Source organism: Ictalurus furcatus, chromosome 4 (assembly GCF_023375685.1).
Source record: "Ictalurus furcatus strain D&B chromosome 4, Billie_1.0, whole genome shotgun sequence".
Lineage (NCBI taxonomy): Eukaryota > Metazoa > Chordata > Actinopteri > Siluriformes > Ictaluridae > Ictalurus > Ictalurus furcatus.
Genome location: NC_071258.1, coordinates 33,717,998 through 33,742,406, shown reverse-complemented (window position 1 = coordinate 33,742,406; position 24,409 = coordinate 33,717,998). Strand labels below are relative to the sequence as shown.

The 24,409-nt window shown below is 44.1% G+C and overlaps 1 protein-coding gene across 5 annotated transcripts in view; it reads left to right on the top strand.

Moving 5' to 3' along the window:
- veph1 (ventricular zone expressed PH domain-containing 1) overlaps positions 1 to 24,409 on the top strand; it is a 91,807-nt gene that overhangs the window by 5,558 nt on the left and 61,840 nt on the right. For 4 of the 5 annotated variants that reach the window (XM_053623706.1, XM_053623704.1, XM_053623707.1 and 1 more), the window contains exons 2-4: positions 854 to 1,111; positions 1,820 to 2,035; positions 4,739 to 4,913. In XM_053623706.1, coding sequence (XP_053479681.1) covers positions 974 to 1,111; positions 1,820 to 2,035; positions 4,739 to 4,913 — 529 coding nt within the window. In that variant the 5' untranslated portion in view covers positions 854 to 973. Of the gene's footprint in view, positions 1 to 9; positions 1,112 to 1,819; positions 2,036 to 4,738; positions 4,914 to 24,409 lie in introns of those variants that run through there. The other variant, XM_053623705.1, reaches the window with a different exon arrangement.

Here is a 24,409-nt window from a genome sequence, read left to right as displayed (position 1 = left end):
AGGACTAGCCTGAGATGTTCCAGCACCACCAAGCTGCCCATGCTGGGGCCTTAATCTCTTAATGAACCAGCTGAGATGAATGTCAATATGAGGCTACAGAAGTAGATTTCCTGCTGAAATGAATGCTTCGTCCACAAGTACGGTAATACCGCTCCTGACCCGATCTGTCAATACCGTCAAGGGCTACTTTAATTCCTCCACCAGGGGAACTTCCTTCCCTCACTCTTTTCCCGGAGACAAACACGGCCTCGTATGTGCACGAACTTCAAGAAACAGGAAAAAGCGAGAATATCGCTATAATCTAAGCGCTAACAGGAACTAACTTGCGTTCGCGTTCCGAAACATTGACTGTAACTATAAACTGTAACCAGTATCCCCATTTCATCACACACGTCATCGATGTGATTATTTTCCTCCAACAGCACAACAGTGCGTTTTATTACTTAGGTGGAATTTTTGCTTTAGCAGATCAGCCTTACGCGCTCTTCGCTCAGATCGACGAAGCCGGGTTATTCAGGAAGCGGCTCTCGGAAGAGGCTCTCAGCGGCCGGGCGTGACCCGTGACAACCTGTGATCAATCCCACGTTCCTGACGGCACTTGAACTCATCACACATTAACAGATTGTGTGTGATTGTGGGTGTTTTTCTCCGAATCCTGCGTGCTCGTAGGAAGTCCGATACGCCAGATAACTTTACACTCATTCACTCCACCTTCTCCCAAGGTTATATTTATACCCATAACAACGTTTTTACTGATTTTATACTGATTCCATTGTTATGGTGCTATTTCATCCCGTAACGATTAAAACATTCCCTTTTTTTTTGTTGTTTTTTTTTCTTCCCCCGCTCACAGTTTGCCTCTTTCAAGGCTGATGTGTGTACACACTCCACCGCCTCCAGGAGCATGTCAGGTCACCGTGGCAACAGTGCAGGGCACCGGTGGCGGTCTGGTGGAGTCTGAGCGTATCCCAGCATGCACCAGCTCTTCCAGTTAGTTCTGGGTCAGAGGGACCTGTCCCGAGCAGGAGACCTTTTCTCTCTGGATGATGCTGAGATCGAGGACTGTCTGTCCCAGGCGCTGGAGGAGATCAAGACCATCTCCTGCCATCCTGTGAGTGAACGCGAGCCGGAAAGGTTTTAAAGATCTGTAGTTCCTTGTTGCTTAGATGTGCTTTTAGCGTATAACCGTGATCTGGAAAAGAGAAACGTGTTATAGCAAGCCCCGTGCCATTCCAGAACTTGTACATAATGCATGTGGAATTTTATTAGGAGGACAATGTCTTGCATTGTTTGGATTCAGATCTCACTATACGCACCGTATAGACAAGTTACCTCTTATTCCGTCTGTGATCTATTAAAACCTCTTAAAATCTGGCGTCACGTAAGGAATAAAACACCCCGCGTCATGCTATTTTAGGAAAATAATCAACGGCAGTGTGGTGTGATGAGTTCCGGTTCTCCTGAAGCTGACTGTTTTCTAATAAACACATTATGAAGTATAAGAATTCCTCTTATACTACAGCAACTTAGCCGTCAGTTACAACCGCCACGTGATTATTTTTTTATCCATTTAGAGCTACGTTTAATGTTTTGGAGCTTCTGTGAACTCGTACCCATTGCCCTGCTGGTTAAATAATGAAATAAGTGATTGAAAAACCTATTAATCAATTATACATAAAAGCATCTATTAATGTGCGATGAGTCAGACTTGGTTGTGTAGTCACATGACCATGTCGGAGAGCTCTGATGCCGGTGTGCATACATGTGTCTGTATCGATTCCGTTTCTATTTTCTCTCGATGTTAACTGGCTGGCTGCAGGATTACGTGACTAATGACAATGACCAGGCGGTGGTGGAGATCTGCATCACGCGCATCACCACGGCGATCCGGGAGACGAGCTCGATGGAGCGGCATGGCTCGGCGCTCGTGGCTCTGTGGGAGTCGTGTCTGGAGCACAATCTTCAGCCGCAGGGCAAAGACGAGGACACGCCACACGCCAAGATCGCCTCGGACATCACCAGCTGCATCCTGCAGGTCAGCACACATACAGTGCAGTCCACACAAGCAGAGGTGCCAATATTTACAGTTTAGCCACAGCATTTACGAAACAGAAAACACAGGCAGAAACGCTAATTCACCGAAGGGGAAAGGACACGCGACGTCAAAGTTGTACATTTACATTTCAGGACTGGACAAAAATGGACAAAAACATATATACAGGTGGATTGGTTGTGCTGAATTGCCCCCTAGGTGTGAATGAGTGTGTGTGTGTGTGTGTGTGTGTGTGTGTGTGTGTGTGTGTGTGTGTGTTCCAGGGATAGACCCCGGATGAACCAGGTTAACGAAGATTAATGAATAATTTGGCTTGTGGTTTGTTCACTTGTGGGTTCGAGTGAAGTTAGTAGTACTGCAACCGGCCAACAGAGGGCGACAGAGACATTTTAACGCAGCATTATTGTGTCTAGACACAGAACACACACACACGCATCTGTTAGCTCACTAAGATGGAAATCACGCAGATCACGACATAAAATATTTTAGTTTATGAGTGTTTGACTTTACTCATGGAGAGAGGTGCATGCTGGGTAACGGTGGAGATCAGTATTCATTAGAGAGTCACGCTGAGACAGTTCGGTCAGGCGCAGGAATATTTCCAGCTATTTGTGCGAGAAGTCTTTGATCTGAGCAGAAGACAGATATTAAAGTGACGCTTTTTTTATAATGAGCCGCATTTTGCACACTCTTTGAAAAACTTTCGCTTTTGGATTCCTGAGTCTGAGCTGCGAAAGAAAGAAATACGGTGCCTTGCATAAGTTTTCACACCCCTCCCGTCTGCCGCAAGATTGCAAAGGGTTGACACGGGGACAAATACTTATGCAGTACATGTTTAACTGACCTTTTGTGCCACAACGAAAGGATATTTTGCACTTTTAAATGTTAGACCTGTATAAATTAAATGGAAAAAATCCCAGTTAAGTCAAGTAATTAAAAGAAAAAAATGTCAAATCTACATATATGTAATATACAGGAAGTGTCTAAAACTCGGATATAACTGCGATAATGAAGATAATATTAAAGTATTTAAAAATAATTGAAAGTAAGGGAAATAATGGACATGAATCAAATGCTCACGTGAATAAATATGAAAAAGAATGACCCCATGATTTAGATCAAAGTATTTGCCAAAAGAAGTACCCTGAATAAAAATATTTTTATGCTTCATACAATGTTATATAAAATACATAGAAAATAACAGTAAAGTTAGCTGCTAGCTTTATAACGCTATCACGGTTATCAGTATCATCACCGTATTGTTCAAATGTGCCGAAAATGTACAAAAAGTACTTACACGCTTTATATTCTATTTATATTAATATAATATTATATCAACGGCACTCGGGAGAATTTCCAACCTTCCAAGAGGTTTTTGTGACTGTAAGTCGTTCTGTTCCAACACTATTGAGCTTTAAATTACGGTATTTTTTTGTTTCCGAGTCCATACGGTGTAAAAACATCACCATATTCACATATGATTTGATCGTTTTAGTTGATTAAATCTAAAAAATCTAAAAGGCGTGCGTTATGGCAGACACCGAGATGAACACTTTATGACTGTAGGTCATTCTCTTCGAAAGTTCTTGAAGTTCGAAATGCGTATACTGTTTTTACAAATTCACGATAAGTGCGCACGGTTTTAACGATAACTAAATGTCGCACGGTAATACTAACACGTCTGGGGAATTTTATCGTGAAACCGGTAACCTTTTCATCCCTCCTAGCTTAGCTGCCATGCTCATAAGCTCTGCTCACGCTTCACAGCGACGTTCACCACTGACTTCATATTCATACAGCTAAACAGTGTGGAAGCGCTCACGGTGTCCTCTAGGGGGCGCCAGAGCATTTCACATACGCGTTCTCACTTTAAAAAAAAAAAAAAGAAGAAAACTCACAGATGGCCTTCAGCTTTTCGGATTTCATTTGGTCGTTTCACTCCGAGTACAGTCTGTGTGTGATTGTGTAAATACGCAGTAAACATTAACCGCTTTTTCTTTTCTTTTCTGTATCCGTGTGTGTTCGTTTAGATGAACGTAAGCAGAAATTCAAGGATTCAGATCACTAACCTAATTTAGCGATCGAGCTTTATTAGCGCAGTGGAGATACCAAACCCAAGAGTTTTAAGAACACGATAATGACCCACATAAATACGCTCACTCCTCATATAACCGCTCACCAGTGCAAGTTTGTGTTCGGTGACGCTCGAGGTGGCTGTGTCCTGGACAACTCGGGCATTAAATCAGGATTCGCTTCTCGTGCTGCAGCAAATCCGTCTCATAAAGGCACCCTAAACCTTATTATGAACAGACTGCGGTGGTGTGAGCACAAAAACTAACTGAGGGAGTTAGTATTGAACAAGTTAGTATGGGACATATACATGTTCAGTGTAGTGACCAGCGAGTTATTACATCATAAAATAGAAGAGCCAATCATGTTTCAGTATGCAAATTACAATCGTGATGGAAATCCCAGTGAGTCCTGAGCTAACCAATACGAAGCTTAACTTGTTCAAGTCTGAGGATTAGATATTATTCCTGAAGTTACTGATTCAAATGTTTTAAGATGAATAACAGAGTAATTAACCAAAAGGAAAAAAGTATTTGTGTAAAAGTGTTTCCCATGATTTCCTCCTGCGCTGTGCTTCTCACAGCCTCGCTGTGTGTGTTTATCCGTTGTATACAGAACTATAACCGGGCTCCGATGATGGCGCTGGCCGTCCCGGTGGCCGTGCGCTTCCTGCGACAGGGGAATCGCGAGCTGAGCCGCAACATGTCCAGCTACCTGAGCCTGGCCGCCATCGCCAAGGCCGAGCTCCTCGTCCAGCACACCCAGGCCATCATCATCAGCGTGCTGGGAGGTAGGGGTCAGGTCAAAGGTTGTAGGGGTCACGCCAGGCCACCTACGGAGCACCTACAAGCCATGCATGTGAGGAAAATAATACCGAACACAAAGGCTGATTCGTCGTTCCGCTGCCGCGATACACCGAATACGTATTAAAAACGTTTCATGTCATCAATATCCTCTCGGCGAAACGAGCCGTTACTATAGAAACGATCGTTCACTACAACGAGCGCATCAACGTAAACACGATTTGGAGACGCCGCGGGCTACTGTCAGAGCTGCTGATAGAGAAAACTAATCGAAAACTTCTGACCAATCAGAGACCAGAATCCAACAGTGTTCTGGCGTAAAGCACTTTTTTTTTTATAGACTGATCCAGTTAACCGGCCTCCGTGGCCGTCGCTAGCAAGTGTGAGGTCCCGGTGTAATCAGTCTAATGATATCACGTAAACCTTTTTCATGCGTGGCGTATTAAGTGAACTTTTACAGAGTTAAAAAGGGCAGCTTAAAGGTCTCCGTTAAACAATTCCCACCGGGTGTGTAATCTTTTGTAGGCGTACTCTGGGCAGAATCGGTCCCATAGGAGAAACTCTTTAGGCCTGTGGCAGCCATTTGGACCCGGATTAAAGTCGTCGGACTGGGTAGGATTTTTCATTTGTTTTGGATAACGCTGCAGCACTTAACACGATAATTTAAACCATGACTGATATAAAACTCAACCCCGGGAAGAAAAAAAAAAAAAAAACGCGTTTTCTCCGAACCTATTGTTCGAATTGACCTGTAGCGAGATGCATGTGGTAGTGCAATGATGTGTAGAGCGAAGGGTTTGTGTGATCCCGTGCCTCAACTCTCAGCTGTTTAAACACAGGAACGTCTGGAAAGATTGTTCTTCTGGTGAGATAATGATCTTCTCAGGAGAGAAGAGGGAGAATTTCTCTGTCTTTGCAGCAGGGGAAAGAAAAATTAGCGCAATATTATGCGTGTGTTCCCTGCCCTGGAAAAAAAAAAACCCCAAACAATTTCGTTAAAGGTCAGGTCTGGCACCATCACGCAATAAGGATGGTGGCGCCTGTAAATACTGGTAAATGAGCAGCGCGTCAGTTCAGAGCAAATGCAACTCATTAACGCCGTTCTCATGATCTCTCGGCCTAATAGGAACCAGTGACCTTTAACCCCTTTCTCAGAGAAGGGAAAGGGTGAGGTAATGGGGTCGTCGTGCGGTCATGTGGGGTACAGTCCAACGGTAGAACGTAGAACCGCACCAGTAGGACGTAAGCTCTATCATCAATCAACACCCCCTGACCAATCGGACTCCAGAATTCGACCGAGCCGTGTAGTCAGATCTCAAAACGTCAAGAGGACGCTATTTACGTATATGGTGTCGGATTATCGAGTGAATCCGAGGCAATATTTTTTTCTCTTCTCCCCTCTTAAATCATCAGTAGCAAAGCATCTTCCTTGTTTGGACAAAAAAAAGTGATCCGTTGGCTTTCCGCTCATCCCCCATGCTGTTTCGTCGAGATATCTGCCGAGCCTTTACGACCTCTCCACTTCTGAGTCCCATATTAAAAAGTGCAGAACAGGAGGATACCGGATAAAACCTCTTTACAGTCGAGCTCATTAAAGGCCTTCGTTTAGTCCGCGTACGTTGACGGACAGTTTAGTCGCTCATGTCTCGTGGTGTTGTAAGACCAAGTACAAAGCTGGTCTGCCAAACCAGTCTAATGAGGGCTGCTGGAGATTACCGTATAACTGAGAAAGCCCTCGCTGTTTCACCGGTTTCCTGTTTCCACCCCCCACGTGAAAACATTCAGCACTGCTGTTTGTTTAACAAATGCCGAAAGCTAAGCCAGCAATTTGCGACTGTGCTGTAATGGGGGCGCAGAGGGCCTTCAGCCATGCGTTCACAGCACAATCAAGTCTACAGAATACCGCTCTCTGGATTGTTAAGATCGATACACCAATAGTGTCAAAACAACTCCGAGTTGGCCTTCGCCGACGAGCGAATCGAACGGCCAAGAGCGGCTTACATAACGACCAATTGTGAGGTCGTCACGGTGATCTCCGATCCACAGCTCTTGTAAACGAAGGCTGAGAGATCTTTGGCTCAGTGTGAGCAACGTGACCGTGTGCCCAGGGTTTTATTTTGGTTACCCACTCTGCGCCCACAGTTATGCGAGCATGTCAGTTACTTGCACGAGGCTCTGAAGAGTACAGACTCTCACCGGGGAGTGGAGCAGACAAATGCGGTGCATGAGTGAGCACAAAACAAGCAGAGTTTATTTATTGTTGTTTTTTAGAAATAAAAAAAAAAAAACCAATTGTTGTTACGGTACAGTTTTCTGTAATGAGATGTTTTATTTAGCGTTTTTGGAAGGAGTCTCCAGCGTAACAGCTGTGAAAACCTTTAACGTTTTCCGGATAATCGGCGGGACGTCTTGTGGTTTCTCAATACGATGACAACCCGAGGCTTTATTGACGCATTAGCTTCGAGCCAGAGGAAAAAAGCGAGTCCGGTGAAAGAACGAGAACGGGAACCGACTTGTCTTGCGAACGCTCCGCAACGTAAATCGTCATTGTCGGAATGACAGTAATAAAACATTTACCAAAACACGATCAACTTCATGGTGGTAACTCGAGTGTCTTCTTGCGTTACCGATAATATTAAACATAATTTATACACGTTCCTGCATTTGTGAAAGGACATCTGCGAACGCTACGTGTTTCAAGTTATTAAATATGCTATTGATTTTAAGGTTGCGCAAACTTTTGAGCTTGCCTATACATCACCGTTAAGATTTTCAAGATAAGGCTACGATTTTCGTCTCTCGTTAACGACATCCAGACCCGTTGTGACTCGGCCACCCAGGGAAGCACTGACCCCAAGAGAATTCCCAGAGCTAGAACGGGCTAAGGTAATGGAGGTCAGGCTGGGTCACGTGAGGTACACAAAAAAAAACAAACAAACAATTACAACGAGGTACGAGCGATGCTATAACCGTGAACGTTTCTTTCTAGAAACTTCTACGATTCCTGAGTATCACACTGAGAATTTATCCTAGCTGGCGCGGTAATCACTTTCTGTTCTGCAGGCGTTTCAGTGGTGTTTTTTTTTCTTTTCCCCTTCACAATCACATCGTTGACTGTGCCTTCATCAGCGTCGGTGCAGGGGTTTCATGTAAACTTATACTACAGGAAGTGTGGGAGAGCTGGCGGACGTCTGGAGTTTGTTAAGAGCGCAGAATTCCCGTGTGCACGGGAGCGAGCGTGGGCTCCTCGGGGCATGCTTGTTATGAGTTACATCCTCGTACGTGTAGCGAGTTTGTCAGCAGTCACCTGGGTTTTCAGACTGGGGAGGATATCAGGTCTCCTTTCCGTATAACCTCGTTCATGATTAAATTCAAAACCCGGTCTTAGTTTACGTTGAGAAATGTGCCAAGTACGTCTAGAGTGACTGTAGTGTCTGGTGGACCTGGATTAGCTAGTTGGGCTGAAATCTTTCAGAATTATGAATGCACTCCAGTCTGAAGCATTACAAGCAACAAAAACAACACATTAATAGACACTCATAGAATCGTATGGTTTAACCCTGTAACATCATGTATTAATGTTGTTCTGCCACTGAGGACGAGGCCTGGAGATCGCTGAGGATGGTACCGCTTGGCTTGAAGTACCATGGAAATGGTTTTGGACCTCGATTCCACACGGACGTTCTCGCTGTGGTTGCTGGGACTACGGATGCCGCGATGGCCTTGGGACTGCGATTACCACGTACAGTATTACACTCAGGAGTCCGGTTCCTCTCGAGGTTTCTTCCTCATATCATCTCAGGGAGTTTTTCCCTCACCACCGTCTCGCCCAATAGGGATAAACTCACACGCTTAAAATCTCTACCCTGTGTTTATATGTTTCTGTAAAGCCGCTTTGAGACAACGTCCGCTGTTAAAAGCGCTACACGAATAAAACTGAATTGAATTGAGGTTTACACCGCATTAATGCACTGTTTTTAAGTATGTTATCGTTTCCATAGTAACAGCTCATTCACAAGGACGTGTAAGGTTTTCTGTAAGGAGATGTCTATTCAACACTTTATGGAAGGAGTCTCCAGTGTCAGTTCTTTATACAGTAAGATGGGATCGAGGAGGTTGTGCTTTGCGGTTTCACTGTAACATGACCCGCTGTGTGTGTGTGTGTGTGTGTGTGTGTGTGTGTAACTCCAAGAGAGAGAAATAAAGAATTCTGGTGAGGGAACGCCTCTTTATAGCTGCTGTAACATAAGTGAGAACAAGAACTAACTTGTTACATTAAATGTAATTATAAATAGATAAAAGTACGATGTGTTTTTTTTTTTTTTTTTTTTTAATAAATGGAAAAAAAAAATTCATCGCAAGGCAAATTGAAAAAAATGTTTTATTCCTTACATAACTACTGTGCATCAGTTAGTAGCTACAGTGAATGTGATATAAGACACGTGTCGCTGTATTAATGAGGAATCTGACGATGTTGGTGGAAGAAATACTCTCCAGAGTCCACATGTACTATATTTAACAGTTTTCTTTATTAAAACTCCACAATCCCACTCCTTTGGTAATAGACACACACACACATACACACACACACAAAGGAAAAAGATCTATATACAATATAGGTTCATTTCATCTTAACAAAAATACAGTATAGTACATTTCCTCACATTAACAGAATGAAGGTAAAGTCCAGAGAGACTTTGTAAACATTTTACACAGTTCCTTTACCAAAACCTAGTGAACGTCTTTGTGTTAAACAAAGACCAACAAAGGAAAAACAAGTTACTTCGTTAAAAAAACAAAAAAGAAAGTAGTTTGAGAAGATTATGGGACAAAAAAAAAACGTGTTAGCTGAACGTAAACATTCTGATAAATACAAAAAGAATACACAGGATGTCTTCGGGTTCGGGGTGATGAAAGGAAATGAGAACGTGTCCCTATTTTTCTCAACAATGCAGGCGTAAACTTGCCATTACAAATACTCTTTGGTTCTCGTAGTTTAGTCAGTTCCCGAGACTAATAATATGGGTGAATGTGTAAATGGAAGACGGTTTCCCCACAAGCGAGCGGGTTTATTGATCTAAGCATAACGTGATAGTGTGATAGTTGTGTTTGAAGTTTGAAAGTTTTCGTGCAGGTTTTTACATTTTATTTATTTATTTATTTTTTTTAATCGAGCAGCTAGTTGATGAGCTTGACGCCTCCTCTCTCGACAATCTGAGACACACCCCAGGCCACCAGGTTGCCACGGGAACCGCAGGTCCGTCCGTCCAGTCGCGCCTGCTCGGATATCTCATCCTCGTCCAGGACGCGGTCCCACGCGTTTACGCCGCTCAGCTTCCCCGTGAACGCCTCGTCGGCGTTGAACGTCTCCTGGAAGCCTAATCTCTTGGCCAGACCCTCACCGTTGTACTCCTGGCCCAGGATGGTGACGCCGCCGGCAGGGATCTCGTGCCCCTCGGCTACACCGGGCGAACTCGCTGCTCTTTGGCCGTCTACCCAGAGCGATGCCAGGCCCTGTTCTGAGCTCCAGGTCCCACACAAATGCGCCCACGATCCCTCGGTTGCAGCACCGCGTGCCTCCACTAAATGTGCTTCTCCTCCTACTGTGAAGAGGGCGCTACGCCCACTGAGCAGCAGCTGCAACTCCAGCGGGTTGGTCGCGGTGCCGTAAGAGAACAGCACGGTCTTGTTAAGCATTTGGGTCGGTTTAATCCACAGGCATACGGTGAAGGCACGGGTCTGCATGGAGCGCTGGGGGGTTACCTCGGCGTGCGTCTTCGGAGAGCGCATAGGGAAGAAGAGGGCCATGTCACACCCTTGATGTGGGGAGAGAGAGAGAGAGAAATGTTAGTGTTAGTTTTGGACATAGTTTTTTTTTTTTTTTTTTTTTTGCATTTAAATATTTAATGCAAAATACTGCGCCCTGTGGGACGACATTAATCCCTGAGTTAACCCGTGCCAAAGCTTGAAAGTCAGTCCAGCGTTTGGGAGGATTCGGGCTTTTTGGAAACGGTTCCCTTGACCAAGCTCGTCGTTGATGAATTAAGTTCATATAGGACATCTATCTCCTCCTTTAGAAGGTCAAACGCTGATGTAATCGGCGATAAATCCTCCCTTTCCGATAGCACACATCGGCGATCTTATGAACATTTTAACATGTCTTCCGTCCAAATGAGAAAAGATCCTCCTCCGAACATCTGTTGAAATGTTACATTTGCCCCACTCCGAGTTCCCGCTGTGGGGCGAGCCACAGATCCGGAAGCATCCTCCTGCTTTTGTAAATACTCTGAGTTTATTACATCATTTGTTTAGGAAGAAATGGCCGTTGTAAATTTCTCCTCCAGATGGTCGGTCGTTTGGTTTGGGTGTGTGTGTGTGTGTGTGTGTGTGTGTGTGTGTGTAGCTGACTGAAACGAGTCCAACAGGAAAGGGCATCTCTAATTCTAAGGGGGTGGGGGGTTATATGGACTTGTAAGGGGAGATTTCATGATGCCCCAGTCCCTCAATGTAGTAGGTTCGTTCTTCTTCGTCTACATTTAGTTATAACAGCTCGTAACTGCTCTGTTCTACCAGACGTCGTGTTTATCTCGTGTTAACTTGAGGGAAGCGAGTGCTGAAACGAGCGTGATCCCTCCGATGTTCTTCCTGTCTGATCTCAGATTTGAGAGTACAGATACAGATGTGCAGAACTGAGAGTCTGGTCTCGCGGAGATGCTGAGCACAGCTACACCGCACTACACGATCGGCTCTGATGGGCTTTTAGATTGAGCTAGAGAACGGTAAACGTCGTAAAAAGGGGTCAGTCAGGACGTTAACAGGTTCGAGCACACAGTCATCACCTCGGCAGTGTATTTTCACCGTCTCCACGAACCCCATTTGATTTCCACAGGCCTACCATCGTCTTTTCATCTCTTTCGAGCTTTCCTGCCAGATCCTGACACGTTCCTGCTGGCGCCTCTCTCCCTCGGGATCTCTCTGACTCATCCTGATGTTTTAACTCTACACTTGTGACTCACTTTGTGCTGTGGTTTATGATCCCGCACTGACTCCTGAAAGATTTATGCTTCCCAAAGACAGTTTCTCCCCAAGTTCGACCTTTGCTTGAGTGGATAATCTCACCGAAATACTGTAAATTTGCACCTGAGAGCTGCTGCTGTAATCATACACGCTGCCGTGTTGCTCAGTGCAGTACTCTTACTCACAATCTGCTCGTACCGGACTTCCTGTAAGAACACTCAGTACTTGATGATACAATCTAAAAGATCAGTTTTAAGATTATAAGTAGTTTCATACCTGCAGGGAGTCCAGCTGTGGCTCTGGTGTAGAAGTCCAGCTTCTCGTTTAGGCTTCGCAGCTCAGCAGCGATGGCTTGTCCTCTATCTTCCTTTTCCAGATGTCTAGTCTGGAAACTCTTGACCTGGTCATGTATGCAGTTTTTCTCCACCTTATCGAGCTGTGACACCTGTTCCTTAGTGGCCTCCAGGATCTGCTCCAGCACTGCGTCGTGCCGTGCCTGATGTTGCGCCGAGACGCCGTGCAGCTGCTCTAGGGCCTGCAGAAGTTTCTCCTCGATGTGTGCTTCGGCCCGATGTACCGAGTTCTCCACGGCGGCCGCGCAAGAGGCTCTGCTCTGCGCCGTGATCTCCAGCATCTCGGCTCGCACAGACTGCAGGCCCAACTTCACGATGTCGTCCGAGTACTGCAGCAGCATGTTCTCCTTCATCTGTGAGTTCTCCAGCATGGTAAAGAGCTTGTCCCACTTGCTGAACTCGGGGGCCGTGCAGGGAACGGCCGGAGTCACGGTGTGGGTATCCGCTGTGAGGGTGGAAAAACCGGCTACAGGTTATTCTAGTTCAGACCGTAGAGGGTTCATTTTGGCGAGAATTTTCGTGGCTGTGCTCGGAAATTCAGAAAGAGCCAGAAGGGGGCAGAGGTGTAGCTTTTGGGTTTGAATATTTTAGGACAACTCCCGAATGCTTATTACTCATCCCGAACGCTTACAGGACGGTCGATTATATATAATACTATACTGATATTCACAAAGGGTCATCATTAAGATCCCTCCATATTAACCAACACGTCACATAGTTTGCATGAATCACATGTTCTTGGCGTACCAGATGCTACGGTGAGAAACGGGATTACCCAATCAGAATCGAGCAGATCAAGGAGGAGATGACGATCGTGTTTCATAAGATGAAATGTTTCCCTATTTGGACCATTTTTCAGTGGAACTTTCATCAAGGAAATCTTACATCGAGCATGTACGCAAGTCCGTTATGGTGGACGGTAAATCGTGCCTTAAATAAATAAATAAATAAATAAATGGCAAATTTGTGCCACTCAAAAGGTGTCGCCCAATGATTCGATTTAATACGGTTCCTCGTCGTACGTCCAGATCGAGTTGGGGCGTGTCACTCGAGGAGGCTGGGTGTGTGTTGGGGGTTCTGTTTTCAGTGGAGAAACTTTTGGCATTCAAACTTCTTAGCTTTGTACGTTCTACTTAGAAACATGTAAAAACATCCCACTCACTTACTTTCACTGACTGTCTTGCCACCCATGCTGCTACTAACTACATCTATTATTGCGTGTGTGTGTGTGTGTGTGTGTGTGAGTGACCCCTGAGTGTTTACATCATTACAGAAAGACCTCCGAGCTATCAGCCCGCCCTCGCATAAACATATATATATATATGTGTGTGTGTGTGTGTGTGTGTGTGTGTGTGTACACACCCTGCTGTAATTAGACACACACACACTTGTCCTTCCACAGATTGCTGACTCAGCCTGGATTAATTATGTGTCGGTTAAATAACTGCACGTCTCATCACATTATCACATTAGAACTAACGATCCTTTTTTTTTTTTTTAAAGCGTTTTTTCCGTATATAAGCCAATTCTCTTTCACGTCCCTTTCTTTCTTTCTTTCTTTCTTTTTTATATAGTTATAAACAAAAAGCTTGAGCGTTTCCTCAAAGTTAACCCTCGAGATCAGTTCCGAGGGCTGTTTCAGTACGAACGCTCTTGTTTTCTACGGTTGTATTATTATTATTATTATTATTATTAATATTATCGTTGTTGTTATTTGTTATGCGTAAATGTTCACTCTACATATAAACTTGAGTAAATTTTTTTCTTTTTTTTAAGTTTTTTTTTTTAACCAGACTGATCAGTAAGAGGTTTACGATGGCGTTTTATTTTACGCGCTAAATCAACAATTTCTAACGTCGTAACGACTCGTAATCGTAATCCGTACGTAAACTTGCGAAGGGTCCGGTTAGGGGGCGGGGTTAGCACACGTATCGTTTCTTGAAAATATCTCGGATATACTCGGATTTATTAAAGCTATTTTTACTCTTTTTTTTTTTTTAATTTTTTTTTTTACTAATTTCAGGCAGATCATTTTGCTTATTTTAAGCATTTTATTTCTGGAAAGAATCCCAACCGTCTGCCAATAGTTGAAGACGAGTTAAAGCTTTAATAATCTTTTTTTTTTAATAGGAAATACTAAATATTTTAGACTATATCCAAGATATTTTCACTCGCTAAGATGTCATTGTCTCGCAGTGTGTACACAGATTAGTGTAAAATCAGAACATATCTCCTCTCTCATTTAAATTCCTACAATGTTTGCTAGATTATAGTACTGTATGTTACTAATACATTGTCACACACATGCCTGAAACCTCTCTGAACATCTTATCTTTTCATTTTTTTGCCCGTTTCTGTTTGAAAGCGTCTTTTTATGAGCTGATTTTGTGTCTCATTTTGGATTGTCTTCTTGTTGAGGACGATGAATTTTTAACTTTTGCGCTCAGATGCGTGTTACAGGTAACTTTAGCCGTATGACAGATGTTTAGTGAATGCCGCAGCGTGTTTGAGGTTAAGGCACTCACCCTCGCTCTGCTCTCCCTCGCTGATCTCGTTGTAGTACGCATCGGCGTAGTTGACGTCGATGCCGTCTTCATAATTCTCAGGCATCACCACGCTCGCCGAAACCACCATACACACCACCTGGACAATCCTTAACACTGACATGCTGGCTGGCTGGAAGAGTATGACCACGTGTGTGTGTGTGTGTGTGTGTGTGTGTGATCTGTGTGAGGTTTAAGTTTGAGATATGCTCTGACTCTCTCTCTCTCTCTCTGTGAAATGCTGAGCAATCCTTTGGCAGCGCTCCGGTGTGTGTGTGTGTGTGTGTGTGTGTGTGTGTGTGTGTGTGTGTGTGTGTGTGAGCTGAAGCTGAATGGGAAAGTGAGCTGGAGAGAGCTGCCCTACGCTCTATATAAACATGTGCACGCGCACACACACACACACACACACACACACACACACACACAGAGGAGTCGGCCTACTTCGTTGGAGGTAGTGTATGTGGTAATTACAGAGTTGCCTTTCCTGCACTTACGAGAAAGAAGGAAAAGAGCGATGTGGGGGTGTGACGAGGAAAAGGAAGATAGGGGAAAAGAGAGAGAGAGAGAGAGAGAGAGAGGACTGACGAATAGAAATAACAGTTTGACAATGAGTCTATTGTTTGTATTTTTTTCCTATAGACATTTAAGACGAGAACGACTTCAGCATGGGTTTTCCTACTATAGCGCTCTACTCTTTCACTCGTTCATCCCATTTCCGTTCATCCTTCTTACTCACTCATCCTTCCTTCCTCCCAGTCTTCCCAGTCTGAATTTCTGTCCTGCTTTGTTCACCTCTCCCACCTGATGAGTGATTTGAAGACCTCATTTAGATCATCCCTTAAAATGAAACTTTTATTATAATTGATTTTTTTTTTTATTTTTTATTTTTTAAACGTATCTAAATCCCGCCCCTGCCCTGAGTGTGCGTGTTCTCCCCGGGCTCCGAGCTTTTCCTCTGGGTACGCCGGTCTCCTCCTCCCAGTCCAAAGACATGCGCTGTAGGCTGACTGGCGTTTCCGAACTGTCCGTATACGTGCGAATACGTGTGTGATCGTGCCATGCGTCCAGGGTGTCCTCCGCCTTGCGTTCCGAGTCCCCTGGGATAACATCGCAGTGATTCGTTGACAGTTATATGATCCGAACGTTAGTCAGTCACGTTACGCGTAAATTTACACACACTCAGGAGCGAAACCTACGATAGGAACGTTTCTCCCAACTAGCGGGATTTTCCCCAACACCACATTTCTTGTGTAAATGCTATACGCAAGCGCAATCAACGAAGCCCTTTTTTTTTTTTTTACTCTTAAATGAGGTGGGTTTTTTAAAGAGCAGAATTACCAAACAGACAAAACGTGGTTACTTGCCGTTCCGATGACATTAAGGACACTCTAACGATTTATTAAGGCTAATTTAGTTTAAATTATGTCTAGAATTTGCGTAACAGGTTTATACTTTCAACGTGACCTCGTCGGTCAACGCTGGAACGCTAGAAAATCCCTGAAAACAAAGGGAAAAGAAGGAGAGAGCACGCGCTTTTCTTCTTCCCAGGATCTTCAGATGATTCTGGGAAAACCTGGGGAACATTTTGTACGTTTTCTCCATAACGTACGATGGATAACTCGTAGGGAACGGATGTTTCAAGTATGAGATGTTGCAGTAAATGGGTTCAGCCATTAATGCAAAAGTAATAATAATAATAATAAGAGGAAGAAGAATCAACATTAAAAATATTTTAATGATGGGAGAGGCAATTTTTTAAGGATTTTTAAATTTTTTAATATCCTTAAATTCCCCTCTCTAACCTTACATTTGTTTTATTTATACATGCTGTCAGAGTATATGTGTGTGTGTGTGTCTGGGTGTGTGTTTGTACTGCTCGAGGCAGTCTGCTGAGTTCCTCAGAGATGACCAGGGGTCAGAGCTCGGATTTCACCCTAACAAGGAGTGATGGAACTGGGGAGCGATTATTCTGCTGACCTTGGCCTCATCTATGCAACCTTACTGAGCACAGGCTCTTAGGGCAAGAAAATAAACACATACATATTTGCATGCTCACACGGAGTCTCTCGTATACACACACACACACACACGTGTGCACACACGCACACAGGAACCACAATCCAAAATATGAAAGCAATGCAAGATGAAGAGTGAAATTATAAAACAAGCTGAAAATGAAAAAGAAGTGTGAATCAGTTCGGATGGAAAAGAAACACATTGGGTTGTAAATGTAAACGCGGTTAGGAGATAACGTGTGTGTGCGGTAACCACGAAGCATCCTCAGTTGAGCCGGACCTCGCTACCAAAAGGGACTGAAATCAGTAAACGTTTCTTACTTTCTTACTTAATTCAATTCAATTCAGTTTTATTCGTGTAGCGCTTTTAACAGCGGACGTTGTCTCAAAGCGGCTTTACAGAAATATATAAACACAGGATGGAGATTTTATGTGTGAGTTTATCCCTATTGAGCGAGACGGTGGTGACGGTGGTGAGGAAAAACTCCCTGAGATGATATGAGGAAGAAATCTTGAGAGGAACCGGACTCAGAAGGGAACCCGTCCTCTTCTGAGTAACGACGGATAGTGTGAACGTAAAAGAAAGTTCATTATGGTTTGTATATGAAGTCTGTTTGTTGAACTAGTCCACTGTTCACTAAAGGAGATCCGAGTGTAAAACTGCATGTGGTAATTGCAGTCCCAAGGCCATCGCAGCAACCGTCGTCCCAGCAACCACAGCGAGAACGTCCATGTGGAATTGAGGTCCAAAACCATTTCCGTGGTACTTATATTAATGCATTTGCAATGAGATGGAGAAACACTCCAGATGCTAGAAACCTGTCTTGTGAAAATAGATGCTGTGTAGGTGTGTATTTTGAGGAGAAGAGGAAGGAAATGGCGGAAACCTTCTTGAATTCTGTTGCATGTTGTCAGTGTTAACTGAAAACTGGAGTTTCTTTTTTACAAAGTTTGTTAAGGGCATGACTGTGGTCTTCCGATTTCTCCAAATACTGCTACGGATGGTCCAGGTAGTATTTCCCTTTCATTACAGCGGATGCCACAATGTCACGCTTATTCCCATAATGCAGGTGTGAGTCGATTAGACTAAAGCCGGAGCTGGGGATTTCAGATAATGGACCAGTGTTCAGAGCAATTAGTATGCATGCACGAACATGTTCTGTACTGTCTGGATCTTAATTCCAGTCACATCATCATTGTCAGACTTCTCGCTGGCTTCTTTCGTCAGGGAAACTCTCCGTCATCGTAGACGACAGTGTAGATTACACAAGCAGACTCGTCTCTGAGATACGTTCACGTGTGGAGCTTTTGAACCTAGGAACCGAAGAAGACATCCCACAGACACTCAGCCGAGACGCCACTCGGTCGTATGGGATGTGACATATGGGACATTTGGATATATGGGACATATGGGATGCTTCACCGAGCATGACTGAGAGGAACGTGACTTCACGGTAATCGCCTCGGTAATCATAGCGGCTGTGGCTCAGGTGGTAGAGCGGGTTGTCCACTAATCGTTGGTGGGTTGGTGGTTTGATTCCCGGTCCACGTGACTCCACATACCGAAGTGTCCTTGGGCAAGACACTGAACCCCAAGTTGCTCCCGATGGCAAGCTAGCGCCTTGCATGGCAGCTCTGCTACCATTGGTGAATGAGCACTACATAAGTGCAGACCATAATGACCGTTGAATCACCGTCATCACAGAACCAATTAGTCAATCAGGAGACGCGCCGATAACCCAAACGCCCAAGACTCCCTGATGCAAAGACTTCCGTGTCATTACTCTAGATGTTACCGAAGACGGTGGATGAAAATTGATGTCCAATATGGATTTACAGATTCACTACAGATTTACTTAACAGTCCGAAGATGAAAAGAAAATGGTCCACATATATTAGGACATTGGACGAGTCCAAATCCGAGCGAAATTGGTTTGATTTGGTTTCAGACTGCAAGTAATTAAACAAAGCCAGATCTGTGTAGGGCTGAAAAAGGTTCTCGTAACGCTCTTCAAAACTCACCAGGGTACAGTGAACACGGAGCTAGTGCTAGACAAATATATCGCATCTCTCTATATATTTTCTCTTTTTATTCCAGATCTCCAGATTCTGCAGCGCTACAGCAGCTCACATCTACAAGAAATAACCGTCTGCAACCCAACACAGACGGCATGTTCGATTCATTTCCCGCATTCGAGTCGATTCCAAGTCAAATCACTTCTTAACCGAACTGTGTTAGGGTTTGATCGGAAGTGGTCCGAGACCATCTTGCTCAGGCGCTCTCAGACTTTCTCATCTGCCTAAGGAAACCACACTGACGGGGAGAACACACCAAAGTTCCGTTCAGACACACAAAGCATTACGAAAAACTCTTTTTCTTTTGATATCTTGTTTCATAGGGAACAAATGTCATCTCTTTCAAACATCAAATTCAGAGCCGGTCATGCCTCGATGCAAATTTAAAACAGAGTTTCACCCGTCTGAACACATGAGTATTCAGTCCTAGTTATACAGTGGATGCGTGTTTGGCATGTCAAAAGCAAACCCAGAGAAAGCCACATACCAGACCGCAGGAATCTCAGTTTACTAATAAACCGCTAGGCCTTGTTCTGCCAATTCCTGATTTGTTGTACCAGCACAGTAAAACGGTTTTGTCGCCCAGGCTGAGAGTGTGTACCCTTCTTTGTGTCCCTCGGGCATGATGGTTATCCGTGTGGTACACGCAGTTCCCACTCTGAAGGTCGGCAAAACCACCTGCGAAGAATATGCAGAGGCGTTTTTCGAATGTGGAAACTTCTGAAAAGAACTGACTCAGTGCAGCGTGAAAAGACTGGCCTTGTTGTCCCCGAAGAGGACGAGCTTTGGTGATGCACGACGTCTGCCATCTTGGAATGAAATGTGCTGTTGAAATGAAATGTCACTGGCACCTACACCATGAGTGGAGGTCAAGCACAATAAGGTTCTCTCTTCCAGCGTCCAGTTGCCATGTCAAGCTGATGTACAGATTCGTGAGAGGATGAGGAATGCGTCTTTTTCACTTGCCGTGTTTCCTGATTGGCCGTTTCTGTTATACAATCGACTCTTTTGAGAAAGTAAAGTAGTGCCGTTGTAGGAAAATAATCAAGGACAGGGTGAGGTGATGAAGCGGAGTTAATGTTACCACCCTGAATTTGATTATTTTCCAATAACGGCACACTCGTGGTGTTTTGTTCCTCACAAACCACAGCATCTTGCCGATGATTAAAATTGTTTGCGTTCTTATAGAACTAAACGTCATACTTTTTTTATCCATTTATAGTTGGATTTAATGTCATGGAACATCTACACTTCTAGAGCACAGGTATGATTGTTCTGTAATGGTACGGGGTCTATTTATAATATAATGCCGCAGTTCGGGAAGAGTTATGATCCTACTGCATTTTCCAATCATGTCAACATCTGGATTTCATAGAAAATCCCTTAAATAGCCATTAAAACAGATATCCTTCAGGACCTAATGCAATCCATAAGCTACAATAATGATACAAGGACCAAACACCCAGACGGTGCTCGGACTCTGGCTCCAAACCCGCAGCGCTCCCCGACAACCTGATTTAACTCAGCTTTGACGGAGACACTTCATCCATCTCGTGTCCCCAGTGACACGGACGACCCAGATGTTGCGCGCTAGGGGCCACATGCATGCATGTACAGTACATGCATACTCCACTTTATGAGAATTTACGAGCGTGTTCGGTGGATCGCGAACGGACGGTTTTTAGCAGACCGCAGTGGGAGAAGAGCCAAGCCCCGAGAGCTTCTCGTTGGCTTCGATGCCTGCGGTGCTGCCTACCTTCTCCTGTAAACACTCCGGTTTACGTCCTTACATCTTTACCGCGGAAAAACGTAAATCATTAGAAACAGCTCGGAGAATCCCAGATGCACTTTATTCCATAGCCACGGACTTTCCACAGAGATTATGTTTCAACGTAGAACATTTTCAGATATTTAATGTGGACCGTGATTAATGGGAAATTAATATCATGAAACGTCTACCCTGTTCCCTGGGAAGGGAACGAGACGTTGCGGTTCTGTAATTTGTGCGTTGGTTTCTGGAATACACGCAAACAAAACTGTAATTGTTCGTACTGTATGGAGGAGTTTTCCGTAAGGAGACGTTTGTGTAACATTTATGGAAGGAGTCTCCAGTGTCGGTATTTTGTAACAGTCAGAGGTAAAGTTCTACCTTTAAAGCGCACCTATTATGGATTTGAAACGTGCCTAATTTTGTTTTAAAGGTCTCATACGATAGATTTACGTGCACCCAAGGTCAAAAAACACTTTAACGTGCTCATAATTTAAACTGCAGCGTTACCTTTTTTCCCCCCAGTGTCACAAACGACTCGTTCAATGATCCATTCTAAATGATTCATTCTAAACTCGTCCTTTCAGAGAGCATACTCTGCTCTGATTGGTCAGACGTCCCAGTCTGTCGTGATCGGTCTACCGCTGTCAGCGAGCAGCCGATGAAGACCAGAGGCGGGGCTTTTTGTTACAAACCTACGTAGGTCAGTACAGGAAGTAAAGTCTGGAATCACGAACGACTCGATTCAGCTGTTCAGAATCGATTCCTTCTTTTGGGAGCCGATAACTCCGTTTGTCGTGCGCTTTGATTGTTGAAACTTCGCAGACGTTTTTACATTCACAAACAAGATACGTATATAACGCACTACATGGAGGGGAATATCGGAAAAACCATCATAGGTGCACTTTAAGTTTTCCATCACGGGAAAGTCTTGAGGACAGAGGAGGTCACGCTTTGCGGTTTCTCAGTAACATGACGAGCTGCGTTGTTTTTTCGTGTTCGTTTTTTTCTCATAGTGACTTCAAGAGACGTTAAAAAGAGATGCTTGTGAAGGAAAGACTGTTTATAGCTGCTATAACATAAGTGAGAACAGGAACTAACTAGACATGTTAATGTAGCTGTAAATGGATAGAATATACAATGTGTCATTCTTTAATTAATGAAATAGTGTAATCGTTGGCAAATTACAGTTGTATATGAGGAATAAAACACTTCAGGACGTGCTGTTACAGGAAACCATTCAACGTCGTGGTGGTAACAGTAACTCCACTTCATCGCACCAATCTGTTATTGATTATTTTACTATAATTGCACCACATGGAGTATTTTATTCCTTACTGAATTACCTTTTGGCCCACCGGTTCGAAGCTGGTTTCTGAGCAATGTTTTTGAATCCCATGTTTGACATTTGCCTTCAACATGTTTTCAGTGCTGGCACTTTATAAACAAAACATTTTAGCATTACACATTCCAAGCCTGTCGAATTTGCTAATATTATAACCCAGCACAGACTGGCTTTGTTGCTTATGTTTGTTGGAGTTGTTTATCCCAGTCCTTACTGTATATCTGTTTTAACAGTAATGGCTTGTTTGGTTGGTGTGTATATTGTATCAGTAATCAGCAAAAGGAGTTGCTGCGTGTGAGTCAGTAGAGCTGAACAATCAGATGGGCATCAGTGGACGTGTTTTGCATATGCCTTTCTTGCAGCGCAGTCCATCTGGGAAGGCGTATATGGGCGCCAGCATCTCGGATGGATTGCCAGCATACGGATCTAACGGGAGGTGCTTGTACTGGAGGTCCATACTTGTACTTCTTCTGAGCAGCAGGCGAGGTTATGCAAGAGACTGGGCTCTTCTCGGAGTACGAAATTATTCGAAAGTCTGTCAGAAGTGTATTTTGGAAAATAAGTTCCAGCTTTGGGCAAAGCGGGTGGCTTTGCTGACTCACGGCTCCGTGATTTGATCCTGAGCTCAAGGTTACTGTCTGTGTGGAGTTTTAATCTTCTCTGGGTCTCCTCCAACCTTCCGAAAACATGACGGTAGACAGATTTACAGCTCTGATTTGTCCCTAGGTGTCTGTGAACGTGAGCGTTCGTGCCCTGCTGATGTTCCATCTAGAGTGCCGTATACCCAGTATTCTAGGATAGGCTCTGGATCCACCGCACATCTGACCGGGATAAAGCTCATACTGAAAAAGAACGATGATGGGCCAGGTTTGGGAGGCACAGCAGTAGCGTAGGTAGCGTTGCAGTCTCACAGTTCCACGGTCCTTGATTCGGTCCTGAGCTAGAGTTTAATACGTTCTCCCTGTGTCCGTGTTGGTTTCCTCCATGCTCTCTGTCTCTCGCAAAGAACGTTCCAGAAGGTGGATTGGGTAGGATGAATTTACCCTCACGTCTAGTGTTTGCGTAGCATTGCTGTCTCACAACTCCTCCTGAGCTCAGGTTACTGTTTGTACTCTCCTGTACGTCCTCCTCGGATTCTTGTGGGTTCTTCCTAGTTCTCTGGTTTCTTCCCACCTCCCAGGTGACTCTCAATTGCCGCCAAGTGTGAACGAGCGTGTGTGTGCATGGTGCCCTGCGATGCACTGGCATCCCATCCAGGGTTATCAAGGTCCGGGTCATGGTGGATCCAACACCTGGATCGCCGACTGGAGATGAGAGGATGAATGAAAAGTTTCATCGTTTCCAGTAAACTGATTCCCAAATATGTTCGAGCTTGCACACCGAGAATCGACCGAAGTCGCCGGTCCATCTTTATCCAATATCCTCGAGCGCTGCTTCCATTTGGTCATGTTCTTAAAGAACCGAAAGACCGACAGTGCACCTCTATCAAGTGTGACGGATATGATTCATAGGATTTTAAAACCATAAATTGAGAACACTCCGTTCGTGTTCATGAGGTAGCTAATTCATCCCTTTCTTCTTCGTTTGGCCAGACTTCATCCTCTGGAGTCTAAAAGGGCTCTCTGTACGGGTTCTTCCTTTTCCCACACATGTTTGTTATTCTTGCCAGCTCCAGTGGAAACGTATTGTGTTGAGACTACAAACAGAGCTCTTTTTTATGCCCGGAGTCACCTATAGGAAGCCGAGGATTGTTCCCAGATGAGAAGGAGCTGTTGACGGACACGATTGGCTGGCGTAGCTGAAGTGCTGTGGTTTGGGTTAAGCATGAAACTTTTCTTCTCTTTGTTTTTTTTTTTCCTTTGCTTTTCTATATTTATCCTTTTTTTTTTTACTCTACTGTTTTCTTTTGTGTGTTCGGTTATTTTTTTTTCCTTTTCTTTTCCTGTGAGTGTTTCTCTATAGCATAGCCACACATTCTCAGCTTATACCATCCAGCGTTGTTGAATTCTGGATTCTGATTGGTCAGAAGGTGTTGATGAATTTTCTATAACAGATCTAGCGCAGCTGCAAATCGCAGCTTTATATTAATGTTCTTGTTCTGAGATGTTATTGTTTCTATAGTAACAGCTCCTACAGGGACTTGTATAGCGGAGTATATAAAGAGGATTATGGAACTTTTAAGGTTTATGGAAGGAGTCTCCAGTGTCAGCACTTTGTAACAGTCAGAAGTAAAGCTGTAACTTTACGTTTTCCGACATCTTCAGGACGGAAGGTTTTATGCTTTTGCGTTTTTTGTTTTGTTTTGTTGTCTTGTTAACTTCAATACGGAATGATGGATCTTTATAGCTGCTGTAACATAAGCGATA